The sequence below is a fragment of the Dermochelys coriacea genome, chromosome 1 (genome assembly GCF_009764565.3).
Source record: "Dermochelys coriacea isolate rDerCor1 chromosome 1, rDerCor1.pri.v4, whole genome shotgun sequence".
Classification (NCBI taxonomy): domain Eukaryota; kingdom Metazoa; phylum Chordata; order Testudines; family Dermochelyidae; genus Dermochelys; species Dermochelys coriacea.
In genome coordinates, this window is record NC_050068.2 from 248,548,211 (window position 1) to 248,569,586 (window position 21,376).

General features: G+C 42.7%; 1 protein-coding gene across 4 annotated transcripts in view; it reads right to left on the reverse strand.

Moving 5' to 3' along the window:
• Positions 1-7,805, reverse strand: part of AGK (acylglycerol kinase) — a 60,808-nt gene extending 53,003 nt beyond the window's left edge. Inside the window, exons 1-2 of one of the 4 annotated variants that reach the window (XM_043518669.1) lie at positions 7,701-7,805; positions 4,992-5,169 (exon numbers count right to left, since the gene is read on the reverse strand). In XM_043518669.1, the coding sequence (XP_043374604.1) occupies positions 4,992-5,101 (110 nt within the window). In that variant the 5' untranslated portion in view covers positions 5,102-5,169; positions 7,701-7,805. Of the gene's footprint in view, positions 1-4,991; positions 5,170-7,297; positions 7,635-7,700 lie in introns of those variants that run through there. The other 3 variants (XM_038389054.2, XM_043518667.1, XM_038389026.2) reach the window with 3 other exon arrangements.
• Positions 7,806-21,376: the final 13,571 nt, after the last annotated feature.

The window sequence follows — 21,376 nt, forward strand, 5'->3', positions numbered from 1 at the left end:
GTTTCTAATTCTCATGATTTTATTGTGAATCTTGTGATATTTGGTGTTCATTATATCTCAGTTCCTGGAGACATGACTATGAGAATCTCAGCTTTCATTTAAAAAAAAAATTAAGCTTCTAGCTCTCATGGTTGTAGCAAAAATGTAAAACGTGAGCCCTAAATGCTGAAAACTCCAAAGGCAACCGAAGAGATTCCAAATTTAGTATTTTTAAAATCTCATGATTTCTAAGAAAAATCTTGTAGTTTTTGAATGCTCTGAAAGCAATACTGTGGATTCGCAAAAAAGAAAAGGAGTACTTGTGACACCTTAGAGATTAACAAATTTATTTGAGCATAAGCTTTCACAAGCTACAACTCAGAATGCATCCGATGAAGTGAGCTGTAGCTCATGAAAGCTTATGCTCAAATAAATTTGTTAGTCTCTAAGGTGCCACAAGTACTCCTTTTCTTTTTTGCGAATACAGACTAACACGGCTGCTACTCTGAATACTGTGGACTGAAGCCCAGAAAGAAATGAAGGCATCTAAGGGGGGGGGGGGGGGAAGGATGGAAGAGATAGCAAGTCAAAATTTTGAAACATGTAGAAAGGTGAATGACAATTTATTGTAATCAAACAGCACACAATAAATAGTGCACAACTGTTTTATTCCTTTTAATTTCAGGAGGGTGGGCCAACATGTATATTTTTCATGTGGGCTAGGATGTGTTGGGATTAGGTACATTTTTCAAGTCCTAACTGTTCTGTCTTTTCCCACCGAAGTATTATATTATATTTATAGGGGAGAGAAAGATTCTGAGATTAAGACACGGAGAATCTCAGATACTTTTCAAAGAGACGTAAATGGAGAAAAGTATATGAAATTCTCAGACCTCCCAACCTTTACAGTGTCTTTTTAAAGTTAAATAGGATTATATAGATTAAAGAACCTATTAAGCATTTTCTAGTCCATTCTCTCCTGCCTGTGTGGCATTGTTCCCCACAGTATATTCTCTTGTGCTTTGTCCAACATAATCACTTCTCTGTAGACATACTACAGAACTTGAAATAATTGCTCAATTAAATTTCATTATTTAGAATGAATTCAAAACAACTGAACTAGTTATTAAGTTACAGGTAATTACATGGGACCATCTGCACAAAAATCCGTTGCAATTTAAAGCATGAAATATACTATATGCAAAATGTTCACATTGTACAGTAAGTAGAAAAGAGTACTCCAGAATACACAATGTGGGCCAAAGGCAATACAGTGATTTTCTTTTTCTGTGCCTCTGTTTCCCCTTACACCATATGTCTGTCTTGTCTGCTTTAGACTGTAAGCTCTTCAGGGCAGGGATGTGTCTTGCTACGCACAGATAACGTGCCTAGCAGAGGGGGGCTATGATCTTGCATGGGCCTTTAGGTGTTACTGTCATACAAATAATAATGGAATACAGCTCACATAAATGGACTGATGTGTCTTGGGGTGGGGAAATCACATGATGAAAAATGGAATTCTTGTGCCAGCTACTCTTATGACAAGACAAGACGAGCAGTACTGAACGTGGCCCATCAATCCTTCTGAAGGCCAGTGGATCATGCAATATGTTGACCCACTGGGCGCATATTCCTGTGCTGTCCACAATCCTCCCTGAATATTGCTGCAGAGGACTGCTCCACTGTGCTGTATGAGGAGGGGCTGTATGAGGAGGGAGTGTGGAGTCACCCTCAAGGGGCTCTCCAAGGCCTGCTCCTCCCCCCCCATGCAGCAGAAAATGCTTGAATATGGTTCTATTTGGGCACCCAGGAGAGTGGGCAAAGCTTTCGCATAGGAACCAAAGGTCAGCTTTTCTGCTGCTTCTGGGGAAAAAAAAGGAGGAATAGCCTCAAAGACTCACTGACATCTCACAGAAAAATTGTGAAAGGCAACCTATTAAGAAGAGACACTTCTACTTATAATTTCGTGTAGTTGACATTTCTCTTTCATTGGTCTTTTGGTTATTGGAGGCATGTACATGAAATCAGAACCTCCTTTCATCTGCTGTCACTGCTTATTCCTCACTTGAAGTCGTCACGCTCCATGGCATCAATCAGTGCCACAGTAACCAATTACACTATCACAAAGAAAAGACTATGGGCCAAATTTTCTGCTGGTGTAACTCCCCTAAAGACAGCTAAGCCCCAAGTGTTAGGCATGAAGAATGCAGCCAAAGCAGACTGACACTTCAAAACAAAGATTCTGATTTAATGCTGATATCCCTAGGAAGAAAAAAAGAACAGGGAACAAGAAATAAGAAAAATATAATACACAATATAAGTAGATTTGTTTTCCACTGAGGCCTTGGCAGCATTTTAACATTAGGGGAAAAAAAACAGTTAAGCCCTTGTCACACTGATTTAAAGACACAGGGAGATGATGGAGCAAATTGCAACCCCCCAAGCAATAGCACTTCAGAATCATTTGGCTATATTTGCATTATAGTGAAATCATGTTAACAGTAATCTTAAAAATTGGGATTGAAATTTAAGTCTGTTTAAAGCTTTTCAGAAACCAGTCCAGGATTTACAGCCTTGTGGGGAACATTTATTCCAAAGATAACAGACACGAGCAACAGAGGATACTATATTATATATGCTGTTGCTCTAGTTGGTGAGGGAGAAGCGGGTGATCTTATTTCAAAAGGCAAACAATATTTTGGCTATGGCAGATGCTGACATGTCTAGAATCCAATCACGGGAACTAGAGTTGTGCTGATGCTGAAATCATGTGTGCGCTTATTGATGGGCACTTAAAAATAGTACATGCAGGTGACGATAACAATTGCACTAGTTGCATATAAAGTCGTTAGAATGACCGTTAGTGCCCTATCCACACTGGTAAGGGAGCTACCAGTAGGGAGGTCAAAAACTGAATGAGTATGAAGCCTGAACTACCAAATCCTTCCTGAAGGTGGCCCATCCAGTTCTTTTGGTAGCACAAGACAAAGCAAGGCAGGGAAGCTTGAATGCTGCTGCTAATGCTGTACCTGTTATGGAACTCAAGTTTCCAAGGCCTGTGAATTTGGCACCTTTCATAAGAACTTCATTAACAACAAAAATAATGGGGAAAACCCTACTTGTGCAATCAGATGCACATGGGCATATCACTGTGTCCATGTGGAGTGCTACTGACATCCACATAGGCACAGGAATCTGTGCTAGAGAAACTATTTGCAGGCGCAGGACCTATATCTTTATTCATTGCTATAATGCTGTTCAAACAACAGCAAATATTTGACCAACTGGATTTTACAACTTAGAGGAGAAAAATCTCTCTCTCCTCCAGCCTAATTCCGAGGAGATCCATGCTACTCCACTAGTCTGTCTCTTTAAGGTACTGTAGGAACTACCTGAAATTTATGACAGAGAAGCCATTGGATGACTGAGTCTGCAAGTCATAGGTTAAGTTCAGGAGTCTTCTTAAGAATGTGGTTTAATGGAAGGGGACCATCAATAACCCCAAAGGGCTTCCTGTGCTTAGAAAATGTATTTTAAAAAACTTAGGTGAGCTTGAAGGAGAGTATCTCCAGCAGGACAAGTGCTTCTCAGAATGTCAGAAGAGAAGGAAGACAAAGAATTAATAATATATATATTTTTTAAAGTGATATGATGCTTTCAAAGAGAACTGAGCCAAGTACATAGAAGGTACCTGTCTTAATAGAAAACAAGCATTGCTACTATGTCAAAATTTAAGAATAATTTTTTTTTTAAGAGCCAGTCATTATAAAAAAAATTTAAAAAGTAATCCCTTTTGACGTATCAGATACTCCTGGGGGAATTCTGCGGCACTGTGGTGCACAGAATTCATGTCCACCACAGATTTCTTTGCTTCCCCACAGAAAAATTACTTCTGAAAGGGAAGCAAAGGGAAGCCGCAAGATCAGTCAGGCACCCATACCCAGCAGTGCAGGCAGATTGGTTCGGGTGCCCAGTAGAGACGTAAATCACCGCCAGGGAGGAGAGTGGGAGCTGGGCAGTCATGTGTGAGAGAGAGACACACTGTTCCTCTCACTTGCTATTGCAGCATGCTCGACGTGGAGGGGCAGGGTTTTGGGGTGTTTCTGAGGAGGTAGGCATGGAGCAGGCACTGTCCCCTCAGGCAGAGCAGAATCTAGCAGCCTGCCTGCTTAGTGAATTGTTCCATTGTCTTTGTGAATTTCCCCAGGAGTATAAAACAGATGTAAAAGTTTTAAAGCTCCATTACATTGCCAGAGTGGTGTAAAGGGCAGTATGACCTTATAAATGCTTATGGTACATTAGTGATTAGAATGGATCTAAAGTTTTGTACTGAAAAAATTTCCTATCAAAATGTGCTCCATGAACTGTTTGTTACTGACCTTTCTGGAGATGGTCAGTAACCAATATAAATTGTGGGTTTGATTCTCCAGCCCTCACTTGCTCTTCAGTTGCCTATGATGTAACACTGAGCATATGGCTGCATATATTTGTTGACTAATAAATATAAGAAATAAAGGGTCAAACGTAGCTACATTACTATTAGGCAAGGGGGTTTGGGGATTTCCTCCAGTGCTTCCCCACTCCCATTCTCCATCCATTGTATTGTAGTTTAAATAAATTATCAAAATAATTAAAACCAGAGTGATTACATTGTGTTATTTTGACAAATAAAATAGGCAGAATTTTAAAATACTGTGTGCAGAATGTTGTTTTTTTTTTTTTTTTTTTTTTTTTTTTTGCAAAATTGCCCGAGGAGTACACTTCCTATAGCTAAACTACTGCAGCTTCCCTCTGGATAACCGTGCCAATGTAAAAACCTCTCAGTTTTGTCATTGCCCTGTAGGCTGTTAACGGTTCCCAAGCAAGCAGCTCTATCTATAACCACCCTTCTCAAGTTTTACAGATGTTTGCCCAATTACACTACTATCCACATGTCACATCAAAAGGTATTAGCAAAAATACAGACAAAGGTTCATTGTTATCGTACTTCTTTAAGGCCAGGTAATAATTACCAGTGTTTTCCATAGAGCCAGTTTCCTCCCCAGGTGAGCAAGCAGACCCCAACTGTGGTTTTCTTCCAGTGAGTCTTGAAGGTTTTAAACATTCTGACCACCCTGGCCATGTCTATCTTCACAAGGCAATGCAGGAAGAGGATGGAAGATGAGAACTTGGAAGTCTCAGTGTGATGAGCTAATAACAAGATTAATTCAATGAGAGCAGAGACAACTGTGATATTATTGCTTCTAAAACCCCTGCTTCCTTTCCCTTAAAGGAAACTAGATACTTCCTCAGCTCTTGTCCCCTTACGCCCCTACTCTACTTGCGCTACATTGATGACATCTTCATCCTCTGGACCGACTGAAAGGAAGCCCTTGAGGAATTCCACCAAGATTTCAACAATTTCCATCCCACCATCAACCTCAGCCTGGAACAGTACACACAAGAGATCCACTTCCTGGACACTACAGTGCTAATAAGGGATGGTCACATAAACACCACCCTATACTGGAAACCTACTGACTGCTATACTTACCTACAGGCCTCCAGCTTTCATCCAGACCACATCACACGATCCATTGTCTACAGCCAAGCTCTAAGATATAACCGCATTTGCTCCGATACCTCAGATAGAGGCAAACACCTACAGGATCTCTATCAAGCGTTCTTAAAACTACAATACCCACCTGCTGAAGTGAAGAAACAGATTGATAGAGCCAAAATAGTACCCAGAAGTCACCTACTACAAAACAGGCCCAACAAAGAAAGTAACAGAACGCCACTAGCTGTCACCTGCAGCCCCCAACTAAAACCTCTCCAACGCAACATCAAGGATCTACAACATTTCCTGAAGGACAATCCCTCACTCTCACACACCTTGGGGGACAGGCCAGTCCTTGCTTACAGACAGCCCTCCAACCTGAAGCAAATACTCACCAGCAACCACACACCACACAACAAAAACACCAACCCAGGAACCAAACCCTGCAACAAACCCCAGTACAAACTCTGTCCACATATCTATTCAAGGGACACCATCATAGGACCTAATCACATCAGCCACACCATCAGGGGCTCATTCACCTGCACATCTACCAATGTGATATATGCCATCATGTGCCAGCAATGCCCCTCTGCCATGTACATTGGCCAAACCGGACAGTCTCTACACAAAAGAATAAATGGACACAAATCTGTCATCACGAATCATAACATTCGAAAATCAGTAGGAGAATACTTCAATCTCCCTGGCCACTCAATAAAAGGTCTAAAAGTGGCAATTCGTCAACCAAAACATTTCAGAAACAGACTCCAACATGAAACTGCAGAACTGGAATTAATTCGCAAACTGGACACCATCAGATTAGGCCTGAATAAAGCCTGGGAGTGGTTGGTCATGATAAAAACTAAACCTAATTTCCCCAATACTAATTTCCCCCTACTGTTACTCACATCTTCTTATCAACTGGCTGAAATGGGCCACTCTCATTACCACTTCAAAAGTTATTTTCCTTTCCTTGGTATCCTGCTGTCAACTGAATTGCTCCTGAGACTAACTTCACACTTGGTAAGGCAATTCACATATTTTCATGTATTTATACCTGCTCCTGTATTTTCCACTCCATGCATCCGATGAAGTGGGTTCTAGCCCAGGAAAGCTTATGCCCAAATAAATTTGTTAGTCTCTAAGGTTTCAGAGGAGCAGCTGTGTTAGTCTGTATTCACAAAAAGAACAGGAGGACTTGTGGCACCTTAGAGACTAACAAATTTATTAGAGCGTAAGCTTTCGTGAGCTACAGCTCACTTCATCGGATGCATCATTGAAATCATGAAATTTACAATTATTTAAATCCTATGGCCGTGAAATTGACCAAAACGAACCATGAATTTGGTAGGGCCCTACATCTACACACTCAATGCCTGTACACCACGCACTGTTTTCACCACCGAGTGCAAAAAAGAACAAAACGAGAGACACTCTCTGCAGTACTACACCTGAGGGCACGCAACTAACTGCACAGCCCAATGCCCTCTGTGCAGCCTGCAAGACCCAACCCTCGCGCCCCGCCCCCCTCTGCGCCCCCTGCTCCCCACCCCCCTCTGCGCCCCTCGCTCCCCTCCGCCTCTGCGCCCCCTGCTCCCCGCCCCCCTCTGCGCCCCTCGCTCCCCTCCGCCTCTGCGCCCCCTGCTCCCCGCGTTCCCCCGCCCCGCCCCGCCCCGCCCCCCTCTGCGCCCCTCGCTCCCCTCCGCCTCTGCGCCCCCCTCTGCGCCCCCTGCTCCCCGCCCCCCTCTGCGCCCCTCGCTCTGCGCCCCCGCTCACTCTGCAGCCTCTGCCGGGCGGGGGCTTCGGATGCGCAGCCGGGCCCTGGTCCCCGCAGCCCCCGCACACGCCTCAGCCTCCTTCCTGCCGCCGCCCGCGCACGGTCCCCGCTGGAAACAGCTCCCGCGGCGCTCGGTTCCGGGGCCGCGGGGCTGGGCTGGGCTGACTGCGGCCCTCGGCCGCCTGGCCTGGTTTAAGGGGCGCCCTTCTGGGGCCCAGCCTCCTGCACCGAGGGGGCGCGTTCGGACGCTGCCGCCAAGCAGGCGTTTGACCAGCTCCAGCGCTTGGGGGGCGGGGGGGGGGGCTCTCTGGGCTGGTCAGTGCCGGGTTTGCCCTTGACTTCAGTGCGGGAAGGGGCAGGGATTTCACCTTTCCTGGTTTCCGAGCTGTGCCTGTGACTTACCACACAACACCTTATGGCGCCAGGTCCCCCAACCATAACCTCTGTCCTCGTTTTTCCATAGGGGTATATCCTGGGTGGCCTTGAAAAGCAGCTGATCCCCTCGCTAATGCCAAGCTCTCAAAAAATCATGAGGCAAGCCCCAACGTACCTCGAGATTGGCTTAAAAATCATGAGATTTTAAAATATAATACAATGGGGGGTTCTTTTTATTTGCCTTCTGGTTTTTGAGCATTTAGGGTTCCTGCTTTCCAGCTTTGCCCCTTTCCCATGAGGGCTAGTAACTTCTTGTTGTTAATGATAGCTGAGATTCTCACATACTCGCAGGCCTCTGTGAGGTGAGGCGCTAAAAAAATCCTAAATGTCGCTAGAGCAGTGCTTAATTTGTAATGAAAGGTGCCAGGGCTCAAACAATTTTTTTTACTTTCATAACTGACGCGGCAACCTCAAAGGTAGCAGGGCTATGAATTGCCAAGCCTTGAGGTGCTGAGGCTCAGCCTTGGCAAACCCTTGCACAAATTAAGCACTGCGATAGACTCATAATAAGATTGTCAGAGTTGGCAACACAGTCCCACTAATTTGACCGGAGCTGGATGAATTGGGCCCATCTGTGAGCTATATGACCCCAATGAAATTAATTGAAATAGAATCACTTTTTTGAGAAATAAAATGAAATAATACTGCAACTATAATGGGGACTAGCCCTCCGCTCCCTTGCTCCCTCCCAGTCTTGCTCCATGACTGACTCATTTAATAATGGGATACTCTTTGGGGACTAATTTTAAGGTAGTGTTTAAAGTCTCTCCTGGATCACTTGGTAAAGTTGGTGCAAGCAAACAATGTGTGTTTTAATATGGCTAGATGTAGGCAAAGAAGGTAGGCCATACTTACAGAATGGGGGACTCTATCCTGGAAAGCAATGACTACGAAAAAGATTTGAGGGCTTTGGTGGATAATCAGCTGATCATGAGCTACAGTGTGCTGTGGCCAAAAGAACTAATGTGATCCTGGGGTGCATAAACACGAATCTTGAGTAGGAGTAGAGAGGTTATTTTACTTCTGTATTTGACACTGGTGCGACTGCTGCTGGAATCCTGTGTCCAGTTCTGGCACCCACAATTCAAGAATGATGTTGATAAATTGAAAAGGGTTCAGAGAAGAGCCATGAAAATGATTAAAAGATTAGAAAACATGTCTTATAGTGATAAACTCAAAGAGTTCAGTCTATTTAGCTTAACAAAGAGAAGGTTAAGGGGTGATTTGATTACAATCTATAAGTATCTACACAGGGAACAAACATTTAACAATGGGCTCTTCAGTATAGCATAGAAAGATGATGTAACATGATCCAAAGGGTGGAAGTTGAAGCAAGACAAATTCAGACTGGAAATAAGGCATACATTTTTAAAAAATGAGAGTAATTAACCATTGGAACAATTTACCAAGGATTGTGGTGAATTCTCCATCATTGACAATTTTTAAATCAGGACTGATTCTAAAAGATATGATCTTGGAATTATTTTGGTGACGTTCTCTGGTCTGCGTTATACAGGAGATCAAACTAGATGATCACAATGGTCCCTCCTGGCCTTGGAATTTATGAATAAAGGGTTTTTTTCAGTGGGTTACTGTGTGAACTGAGCCCTGAACTGGGAATCAGGAAACCTGGGTTCTATACCCAGTTCCACTGCCAACTCACTGTGTGACCCTAGGCAAGTTACTTCACTATTCTGTGCTCACTTAGTTGATATGCATATGTCCTGTTATGCATATGTTCCCCAATATGTACAAATCTCTTCCACTTGCTGAAATCCTCTTCCAGGGCAAAGTATCCCTTACCTGGCTTTCACTCACCCCAGTCCTCTTCATTAACCATCCTCCAACCCACTATTTGACCCTCACTCTCACACACATGACATTCGTGGGCAAGTCATCCTAGGTACCCTCCACACTTGCCCCTGAAAATCAGTCCTCAGTACAAATTGTCTTCTTCTGATAACAGAGACTCCCAGGGCTACAAGGGCCTCTCCCATTCTTTCTCTGCCCTGTCCAGTCATACAGCCCGCATGAACAAACAAATAGCTGGCAGTGTCTCTCATGCATAAGAACATGAACATGATGTCTCTTTAGTCCATCTGCTATCTGACTCCTCCTGTGCTCATAAGATTATCATGTATATCCAGGAACAAATGAGCAAAATGTGATAGGGGTGCAGAGTCTTTAAAGGCACCAGGTGGCACACACTTGCCCCTGCTACAGCAGATGTAACTGCTGCTGGTACAACTTCTGGAAGTAACTGTTTTTCCACAGGCCACATCCTGGGGGCCTTATGCCTCTAGGGAGAAGGGAGTTATTCCCTGCACTGCTTTTCCAGCTCCCAGGTACAATATAACTTTCATTCCTCTTACGTGCTGGGGACAACACACATGATAATACGGTCATAGGTCTTTGGCTATTCAAGAAGCCTGTCATGGAGGTGATGTAGGGGAGAATCCAGGGGGCATTCCGCCCTTAGCATTTTGGTGTACAGAAAATAGACCAAAACCTATGGGTTCTTTCTCCTGCTGTGAAATATCTAATGCTTCATTTTATGCTCTGGAACAAATTGTCTCTGGAATAAAAGGTCTGTTTTGGTTTGCTTAACTGCTGATGAACATTCCAGGTACATCCTGATGCAACAAACATCCTTTGCTGCTAAATATTCCAGCTGTTTCTCTGTACAATGCATCTGTTGTGTTGTTAACTGTTCTAATATGTCCACTCATTCATAGATTCATAAATTCCAAGGCCAGAAGGGACCATTGTGATCATCTAGTCTGACCTCCTGTATAGCACAGGGAATGGAATTTCCCCAAAATAATTCCTAGAGCAGATCTTTTAGAAAAACATCCAAACTTGATTTAAAAATTGTCAGTGATGGAGAATTCACCATGACCCTTGGTAAATTTTTCCAATGGTTAATTACTCTCTCTGTTAAAAAATTATGCCTTATTTACAGTCTGAATTTGTCTAGCTTCAGCTTCTAGCCCTGGGATCATGGTACACCTTTGTCTGCCAGCTAGACTGAAGAGCCTGTTATTAAATATTTATTCCACATGTAGATACTTACAGACTGTAATCAAGTCATCCCATAATCTTCTTTTTGTTAAGCTAAATATATTGAGCTCTTTGAGGCTATCATTATAGGGCATGTTTTCAAATCCTTTTATCATTCTCATGGCTCTTCTCTGAACCCTTTCCAATGTATCAACATCGTTCTTGAATGGTGGGCACCAGAACTGGACACAGTATTCCAGCAGCGGTCACAGCAGTGCCAAATACAGGATAAAATCACCTCTCTACTTCTATTCAAGATTCCAGTTTATGCATCCAAGGATTGCATTAGCCCTTTTGGCCACAGTGTCACACTGCTGGCTCATGTTCAGCTGATTATCCACCAAAACCCCAACATCTTTTTTCAGAGTCACTGCTTACAGAGTCATACTTGGTGTGCTGCTGACTGTTCCAGTTATATCCAGGTAGAATAGGATGACTGAATGTCCTACTTTTTGTAGGATTGTCCTATTTTTTGCCTGTCTTAAGGCAGCGTGGCCAATTGTCCTTTTTTAACACTCCCATTCTCCCTATTTTGTAAAAATATAATATGCAGTTATAACTTTTTAAAATGCAGGGACACTTTATGATGTGTCAGAAATAACTGGCAAATACTTACAATTTTATTTCCTCGGCAAATCTCTTCAAACATGTCAAGTCCCCATGTGCTTATTGAAGACTTCTGCCATATCAAGTGTACACTTTTAAAATAAAGCCATTTTTGAGTATGTAAACACACATCCAAAACAATCTGGAAAATGGTTAATGTCTGAAGCATTTTCTATACTTGGGGATCTCTGAAATGGCCAAATGGAAATATATCGAAGTTCATACACAGGAAAACACCTCTGGGCTGAATGTAAGCTTGAGAAATTTAGCTCAAAGAATAATTGTCTATCATCACCAGTGCTGAGTCCCGTCACCTCTAGGCTTGGCAGTTTGTAGCCCAGCACCTCTGGGATTGCTGCATCAGTTATGAATGTAAAAAATTGCTTGAGCCCTGGTACCTCTTTCTTTACAAGTTAAGCACCAATCAACACCTTAAAATAGGGTTTAGAATAACACTGGGGAAAAGGGTTTAGAATAAAATTACAAAAGGGCCTTTCCATAAGGTTAGTGGGACACTACAATAGCAAAATCGGTCTTTGTATCTACTTAAAGTTAGCTTTCAGTTAGATGCTTTCTGTTTAATGTAATCACATGGGAAGCAAGATCCTCAGATGGTGTAAATCAGTGGATTTCAATGATATTGTGCAGATTTACAGTAGCTGAGAATCCGGCTTAGAAATTCTAGATGACGCTTTCAAGTGAGCTGTAGCGACTAGTAACACTAAAGAAAACAACAGATTTTACGCTTGCCTTATTATCTGGCTTTGCTTATGTACTGATGCAGAGTCCTTGCTGAAATCCCTCCTGGCAAAAATATGTGTCCTATTTTTTGGCTGTGAACATCTGATCACCCTAAAGGTAGATTGCACGTACTGTGCCGCTGAATATACTAAGTACCTTCTTCCAAGTATTCAATTATTTTTCATATAATGTTAAAGGCTATTGGTAGCACAGCAGGTGCAGTAGAAGACAAGGTAAAGGGTCAATCTAAAACAACCTCTGGATTCTATACTGTAGTCATTTTTTTAAATCTAAGCAAAACAGTTCTGCGTTTGCAGACTGAAGGAAGCAGAAATAAATGTTTTCTTCTTGTCTGATTGTTGGGGGGTTTATGTAATTTGGAGGGAGTCAATGTTCAAAAGATTGGCCTAACTGTCAAAATGCTTGTTATGAGAGCTTGAGATGTATCACCTGAAATTAGCCCACAAATTGTTTGCAATTGTAGGGTGATGCCTCATCCCCAGTTACTCTGGTCTGACCCAATTTGAAGGGTAATGTTTTTCTCATCCTACCAGCCTGCCTGCACTACCACTGCCAAGTTTGCCAGCAAAAGAAGACTGAGAAATATGACACTGCCTCTGGGACATCTTTGTTTTTAGCTTACGTAAATTCAGCTGCATGTCAAAAATGTTTGACTAAGAGCTCTAGATCTTAATTCCTCTCTTTAGCCATGCAGAAACTTCAGCAGGAGCACAGGCAATGGAAAGCTTCTCCCCGCTACCTGGCCAATATCCTTCAGTTGCTCACCCATATGGGGCAGAGTAGTTCAGTCTTCATGGCTTTTTACACTGATGCTATGTCTACACTATCGTGGTAAGTCAACCTATGCTACGCAACTCCAGCTACATCAATAACGTAGCTGGAGTCGACGTACTTAGGTTGAGTTACCGCGGGGTCTACACCGTGGGGGGGTCGACAGGAGAAAATCTCCCGATGACTTATCTTACACTTCTCATCAGAGGTAGAGTACGGGGGTTGACTGGAGAACGATCTGCAGTCGATTTGGCGGGTCTTTACTAGACCCGTTAAATCAACCACCGATGGATCGATCTCAGAGCATCCCCCACTGTAGTGTAGACCTGCCTTTAATCTGTCCTAAGACCACCTATTAGGGCAATAATTCAGATGTGGTGGTAGGCTGTGACCTGGACCTGTCTATTGAGAATGGGACTGAAGTTACCTTCTTGTTTCATATAGGCCATTGAATTAATCAGCTGATATGTACTTTTGGGTGGCATTTTCAAAAGCACCATGAGTTATAAACCCAAATTCCACTAAGAGTCACTGTTGAACACTACAGGTTCAAGTTCAGGATCTGAAGGCAACAGACCTGAGCTCGATTCTGGGCTGCAAGTGGAAAGTGAGAATTGCAGCTTCATTGAGTAATTCTAGTGTAGCCAACAAAGTTGCACCATGCTGAATCTCCAGTTGGTTCTTACACCAGAAATACACAGTGCATACAGGAGTGTCTTTAGGTAACTGGAAGAGCCAAGGCTGTGAGCCTCGCACTCACACACCCATCCCTATCTGTTTGTTCTCTTCTTTCATCTTTGCAGCAATGGAAAATGGAGATCTCTGTATCATACTACCAGTTTGCTGGGTAATCCAAACCCTGACCTCTCAAATTTCAGCCAAGGCAAGGGTGTGGTGGTGGTGGGACATTCTAGGGCTACAACCAAGACCTCCTACACCAGTACCAGAGCCCCCTCCAACTCAGTGGTGATTGTACTTCAACAAATTCCCTGCATGATTCTCAGTGGCGGAAATGGAAACAAAGCCACCTGTACTGCCAATAGGCCGAATGCAGCCGTCCGTTGGAGTTGCATGCTCAATAGGCCAGAATACGACTATATTCTTAACCAAACAAAGGCAGCGGAGTGCCTGGTTACTATCTTCCTCTCCCTGCACACTATTAATGTTCAGCTGTTCGGGAAAAGGAAGTGCTTCTTGCTTCTGACACAAAACTCTCAAGCTTTCCTTTTGATGGTGAAGAAACTACAGATTCACACTCTCCCATTATCTCTGACCCAATTAGGGGATTGTAATCAAGTCTCATTCAGGCCACCAGAATCTCTAAAACCAGGCCTGGTTTAGAATATGGTGACCAGTCCCCTTTCATTGAAGCAAAAATTGTTCTCAGGATTGGAAGAGGGCCCACTAGGTGGCTCTCCAGATCAGGCTGTTAGAAGGGAACTCTGGCCTTGTAAGCATACACATTCCTCCAGCTACGATACTCTTTGGTAGGCTGGAGCCTTTCTATCGCTGCTGAGCCACAGAAATAGGCTGGGCTGCAGAAGCCAGCAGTTTTTCCCTACATGAGGTGGGATCCCTCAATAGACTTTGGTGGATTTCCCTCCTCACGTCTTTCAATTTGTGTGTCTATCCTCTTTCTGCAATCTATGCTGCTATCTATGCTGTCTATCCATCTGCTGGGTCTGCTTATTACCCTTTCTTCCCTAGCCTCCACCTTCCAATACAAGTCACAGCCTGGGATGGAGGAGGAGGAAATAGGCAGTTAGTGAAGCCAGGTTGAGAGGTTTTCTGGACTGCGAGAACAGAAAAGGTTCAGGATGGGCTCCCTTGCCCTCATTTATGACGCTGCCTGAGGCTGCTGGTCCCCAGGCTAGTCACATCTGTAGTTAATGCCTGTACCACTGGCTTAGAGTATGATCTAAATTACACTGGCAGAGTTTTGGTTGGGTAACTCAGAGAAAATCTGTTGGGGAATAACATTTCTTCCTTCCCCTCCACGCTCTCCTTTTGCTCTTGTACTAGAAAAACAGGTTCTGGGAAGATTTCTTTACCTTCCCCAAGCCAGAAATTTAGAAGGGATGTTCCTGACACAGCACTGCTGCAAATAACACCACTTGACCCACTGCCACCTCCCTCCCAATACTAGCCCATGGCTCAGGAATATTCCCTGGTTCTCAGATTGTGTTGTTTATTTCCCTAGGGAAAAGTTAATATGGAAATATTCATGGCTTTTGAATTACAGTGGAAAGCCATTAAACAGCTATATTGAATCACCCAAATAGCAATCCTGTAGCAGGTCTATTCCTAAAATGGGGATTCATTTCAGAAGTCTCTGCACTCATATGAGGCATATTTTGGACAGAATGTCACCTAGATATTAGAGCGAACGTCCAGGCCTGCATCCTTAGCTCTGGCACAGCACAACTGAGGTAGGCAGGGAGGCAAAGGTGGATCTAACCCACCTCCTCTGATCCTGGCGAAGGCTCCAGGTCAACTGTCCCCCAGCATAAGTTAGAGCTGCCACAGGGCTGTCCTACTTTACACCAGGTGGAAGAGTCCCTTAGGGAACTCTTCTGACACGTCCAACGTCGATGGAGTGCAATCCCATTCTGGAGTCTCCCGTGTGCAGAGGAATCCCAAGCTATTTTAATAATCATAATACTTAACTCGTCAGAAGACCTCAAAGCACTTTACCAGGGAGGTCAGTGTCATTAACTGATACTGATTCCTACTTTTAGGAATCTCCAGCTGCCCAAGGCGAATGCCACATATCTATTCCTATCTGAATGTATATCATTAACACAGAATGAACTGAGTAGCAAGGACGCCTTCAAAGAAACTAGTTTAACACAGAGACAGCAGATTTCAGAACTGCTGACATGATCATAATGCCTTTTAAAACAAAGTTCATTTGGAAGGGCGATAACTATAGGCCAACTCTGGAAATAGCTAACTTCTCTCGGGCTTAAACAAACAAGCAAATATTTTCACTTCCATACATAGATCTCAGGAGCCTCCAGAGTGGATGATTCAGACTGGATGGAGGAAACCATTGGCTTTTCAAGTCAGATATTTTGCCTCTGCCAGTGACTAATACCTGATGTTTCAGAGAAAAATGCACTTCTCCTTTTCTCCATAATCCATCTGGTTAACTGTGCAACTCGGTACAGGTAAGGGGAAGGGGGAGGGAATTTAAGGTTTTTTTCCTCGTTGCTGATCCCTGTGGCAATCAGCTTACATTCCAAAGCATGAGCTTTGATTATCTGTATCTCAGTCTATATTACTGATAGTTACTATATTAGAAATCCAGACCCAATATTTAACTCATGGCTGCCATTAATGTAGTCATGTCTATACCCTATATCTAGATGATACTGTTTTAATCAGAGTCTTTGGAAACAACTAATATGTCATTAACAATTCGTTCATTTGTATTGAGCCAGTGACCTGTGAATGTATGGGACAACACCTGGAACAATGATAATCAAACAGCAACATCTCATAATCCAAAAGAAAGAGGAAAGATTCACTGATGATTTTCCATTAACCATCTCAATTTTCATTTTGTTTTGACTCAGTCATGTAAATCATAGCCCCACTGGATAAGTCTCTGACAACTTGGACCATGTGTCCTGTGCATTCTTGCATATGCTTGATCTTTCACCTCTTCCAAATTTGGTGCCAATATTCTACAAAGACAAGATTTTTACTTCCCATCCTTAAGCAGAGATGGGGGCAACCTTATTAATCTTAATTCAATGCAAGAGGAGTAAATCCATCACTGTAATAGTCACTCCCACCCTCCGATTTTTTCCCTATAGGCAAAAATCTTTGCAATCAGAAGGGCACGAGAATTAACTTGATTTATATTCTGGAGAATAAGGAACAGCCACCTGGGAAAAGGATCATCCCACTGAGTCACTCAGGTTGGACCAATCCAACCCCTGTTGAAATGCATGTCCTGCACTTAATATCGAGAATGCTCTTTGCTTAGGAAAGCTTACTTGCCACTTCAACAATTTTTATGAGATAGTTTTATTTTATGTCTTTTAAAATAATGTTGATGAATGCAGATCCATTTGGCTTTTCAGTTACAACTACTATGAACCCAGTTTAGATTATTCTGCCTGTTCAATAACTCCCATTTTTTTCATATTATAAACTTTTGTTTGTTTGTTTTTTTAATGTGTGAGAGAAAATGGAAATTTTCTTGGTGGGTGGATTGCTGAAGTTACTGATTTGTCAGTTTTCATGTGATAGTCTACTTCCAGACACCTTGGAAGATACCTAAGAATTCTGCTTTGCCTGTAAGTTCTGTGACATTTACTGAAAATATGTTTGTACCTGTTTTCATGGCCAGTTAGGTTTTGAGTCATTCACTGGTGGTACAGATGAATTTACCTTCTGGAAAGTTATTATATGACACTGTTTTTTAAAACAAGTAGTAAAAGATATTTGACTTTGTATTGGGAATTTATGTCCTCAATATGAAACAATCATTGCTTTAGAATTCTGTGCAGTTTCTTTAGCTACTTAATACATTTTTTCTTTGAAGTAACATTGCATTGTGGTCTGGGATCCAATTTAAAGGATACAACTCTGCCATTAATGTTTAGTCATATTCATGTCACTTAATACATTGCTGGAGGTGCTCAGGCACTATAGTGATGAGGGCAGTATACGAACTTGTACAGAACTGAAGCAGTTTCCACAGTTACCATTTACTGCACCTACAAAGATATCCATCCCACTTTGTTGCTGTTCTCGAAATGGACCCTCTTGGCTGCGACTGTGTGATGTTCTTTGAAAAATGATTTTCTTCCATTGCATTAATTGCCTCTTCACCCAAAAGCCAGGCAAATTCTTGACCTGTTTTATTGTTATTTTGGTTGTCTTCATTTTTTTTTCCTTGTGAAATGGGGGTACGTGGATGAGCTCCTCAGTCTGTAATAGCCTGAATGTGCATATCATTGGCTCTGCAAATGCCTATAGCTTGGGTTAAGCTTAAATCAGCTTCCTGCAGCAATTTGCACCTCCTGTGGCCACTCATACAAGCCTGTCTTTCATTAAAGGATGACATATTTCCCTAAATTAACATGTTTGAAATTCAGGTCAGTCACGAATGTAGCAGAAAGTTCATATTGCCTTATATTATGAATAAAAAAACCTAATTGTTCATCCTAAGTAAATTTTTAGCTACAATTCCAACATCTCTCATATTTATCCATCATCTTTGGCAAATGTTCTTTATCCTCTACCTTCCCACCTTTAAACGTATTGTTATAGGCGACACCAGGACACTGTTACACATATTATTGCACATTCCTTTTCACAGAGCGCACCAGTGTACGGTCTTTGTTGTTTATATTGTTGCAGTACCGGGTTTAATATGTTTAATATGCGCTGGGCCCATTATGGTTGCCAGGTGTCCAGTTTTTGACCAGAAAGTCGGGTCAAAAAGTGGACCTGGCAGTGTCTGGTCAGCACTGCTGACTGGACACAAAAAGTCCAGGAGTAACCGCAATCAGCCTCCATGCCAGGAAGGCAGGAAGAGCAGCAGCTGCTGCCTGGAGGAGCTGCAGCTCAACTGGAGAGAGAGAAAACTGGCTCCCAAGGACCTGGCTCTGACGAAGAGAGTTAGGTACTGGCTCTGCACCGCCCCAGGGGGGATCCTGTCCATACCCCTCACTGCTTTGCTGTGCTTGTCCCTGACCCCTGTCTCTCTCCAGAGACTGACCCTCCCCATCCCACTGTGCTCTTGCCCCGGCCCCTGCCTCGCTCCGGCGTCCAGCCTCCCCACCCTGCTGTGCTCTTGGCCCATGGTGGCCACAGATATGTCTTGCACCAGGCCCACAAAAGGTTAATCTGGTCCTGCACTGTTATTAGCTTTATGATGCGGATCCCTTAAGGGGAGTTGTGACAAACATCAAGATAATTTGCTCTCTAACTTAATCCTCCAACTAGACTCAGTTCTTCAGTGGGTTAGAATTGCTTCCTGGTCATCAGTGCTGAGGTTGAAATATCTGAACAAGGGGTTTGCCTGCATGCTGTTTGTGACACCTTTGTTTCAGGACTGGTGTATATTGTGTAAATAAACAAGTTACACTAAGAAAGTATACAGATTCCATGTCACTGATTTCTCCTTCAATGGGAAATTTTGAGGCCTCTTAATCTGCTACCACTTGGCAGAGGGGCAACAGTACCTGTCACATTGCTGGGGTCACTCCAGGGAAATATAACATTACCTATACTATGGCCCCCATGGCAATGAGAAGGATTTCAAAGTGTGGTGCAGCATTTGCTTTCAAATTGTGTTGCAGAAGCAATTACTCCTTCTATGGTCTGCTATAACTTCTGACATCATGTCATGTTTAGCAAGCACTCAGGAGGCAGACTTGCTAAGGTGTGAAAGGGCTGATGCTGTTATTAACTATAGGAGCACTCAGCTCAGTCTGGCTGCTTAGTTTTCTCAAAACATCATCACTCATACTGGCCCTGTCTAATGGCTTCACAGATGCACTAGCCTGTCACTGCAGTAATTACATCTACATCATTAGTAGAGACACTCCTCATGCTAGTCACATGATACTTAGCCATACAGCAATGCTCTGAACAGGGCTGTCCTGCCACTGTTTGTCAGTGTGCAAGTTGTGTGGGGCTGGGGCCACACCCAGGTGCATCTCTTGTGGGTCCTGGAGCACTGCCAGTACCACTAGACTGAATGGAAATTCCAGCACAAATCTGCCAATTGCTGACTTTTGGTTCTTATTGGTGACTAGATTTTAGAACAAAAGCAATAAATTTACTTGGTCTGCTGGTTCCTGGGCATACAGTTGTTCCAGCGGAAACCAGCTGAGACCATTTGAAGGATTCTAATGAAGTTTACTGGACTAGTCTAATGCACTAGAGCCACTCAGCAGTCTCACTAACTTGCATTTCTCAGTCCTTTACAGCTAGATTCAATTTCTGTGTGCCCTCTCTGCCCCCTAGCATTCCCATGCAAGACAAGACAAATGGGCTGAGGGGTTTGGTATTTCAACATAATACTAATATGAGGGTGTATCCTCTTAACTTGGTAATAACTGCATCCTGGATTAACTACCATTACAATCTTAATCCTCAGAGTTTATTTACTCCAGGACATGACTATTGCTATGAACAGAAAGCACCCTCAAGATGTCATCTAACTAGCTAATCATCTTTTTGAAAAATCTGTTTTCTATTGTCAATACAATTGCAGTACTCATTAAGTGAGCAGAGCACAATAAATATATTATATATATACACAATAATTGCACGCAAATGAAATTCAAAGCTCATCATGAATGATGGATAATTGTGGAGTAGATTGTTCTCCTCAGAGATTTTTATCTGTTATTTTCTGAGAAAAGTTTACATCCTTCAAGGAAATCATATTCCAGTCTCAGGATTCTCTAGTAGGATCTGGCCAGTTTGCACCACTCAGGCAGTGCGAAGTGGCCAGGTTATACCCATAAATGATTGGTAGAGAATACCCCTTGTGAAGGGAAACTCTAAGCTGGTGTAAAACTGGTGGAGGCTCTTCCTGCACTAGGTGCTACCCCCTTTCTTGGTGTAGGGAGCAGGCCAGTGGCAGTTCAGGGATGTGATGGAGCTGAGCACTGCTATAGCGATCCAAAGGTCCTTAGGTACATAGGCTGCTCTAAGTGACACTGGAGCCAGATCTTAATTTAATGCCTAATCCAAAACCCATTGGAGTTGATGGATAGACTCTCACTGACATCAATGGGCCAAATGTTCAGACCGTTTTTGCATGTCTACTTTTGTGCATACAAATGATTGCATGTCTCCAAGTAGGATCACCTATTTTGCACCAGCAAACTGCCAATTGCACATGTAAATTGAGCAGCCAGTTTTACATACAAAAGCGGGCATGCAAAACTGGAAACTTGGTCCAATAAGATTTAATACATAGATCTCCCCTTAATCCATACTGAATATTCTAACATAATATTCTTTCTGTCTCTGGTAAAAGAAATATTGGCAGATAGTTTCCATTTGGAAGAAAAATGATTGTTTGAAAGTACATTGGAGCAGTTTTCTTGAGGTGTCATGTGTGATGTAACATTTATGCTTCTTTATGGGCTTGGTGTATCAAAAATGTGTTCCTCTAACATATCTGTTTTTATCAAGTCGATTTTGTATTGTGTTTTATTTATTTATTTTCTCCTGGAAGTTGTTTCCATTTATCAAAGATTAATTTGTAAACTCTTCACTACAGTTTGGGCCAAAGAAAACTCTTTCTTTATCTAGAGTTTAATAAAATAGGCATGTGTATGTGTGTAAAGCTCTTATTGAGAGAAAGCTAAGGCAGAAAGATGAGTTTTGCATGTAGTTCTGAATGAAGAGAGATTATTCATCACTACTCCTTTCTTTTATCCTGTTCCTGTCTACTTTACATTATC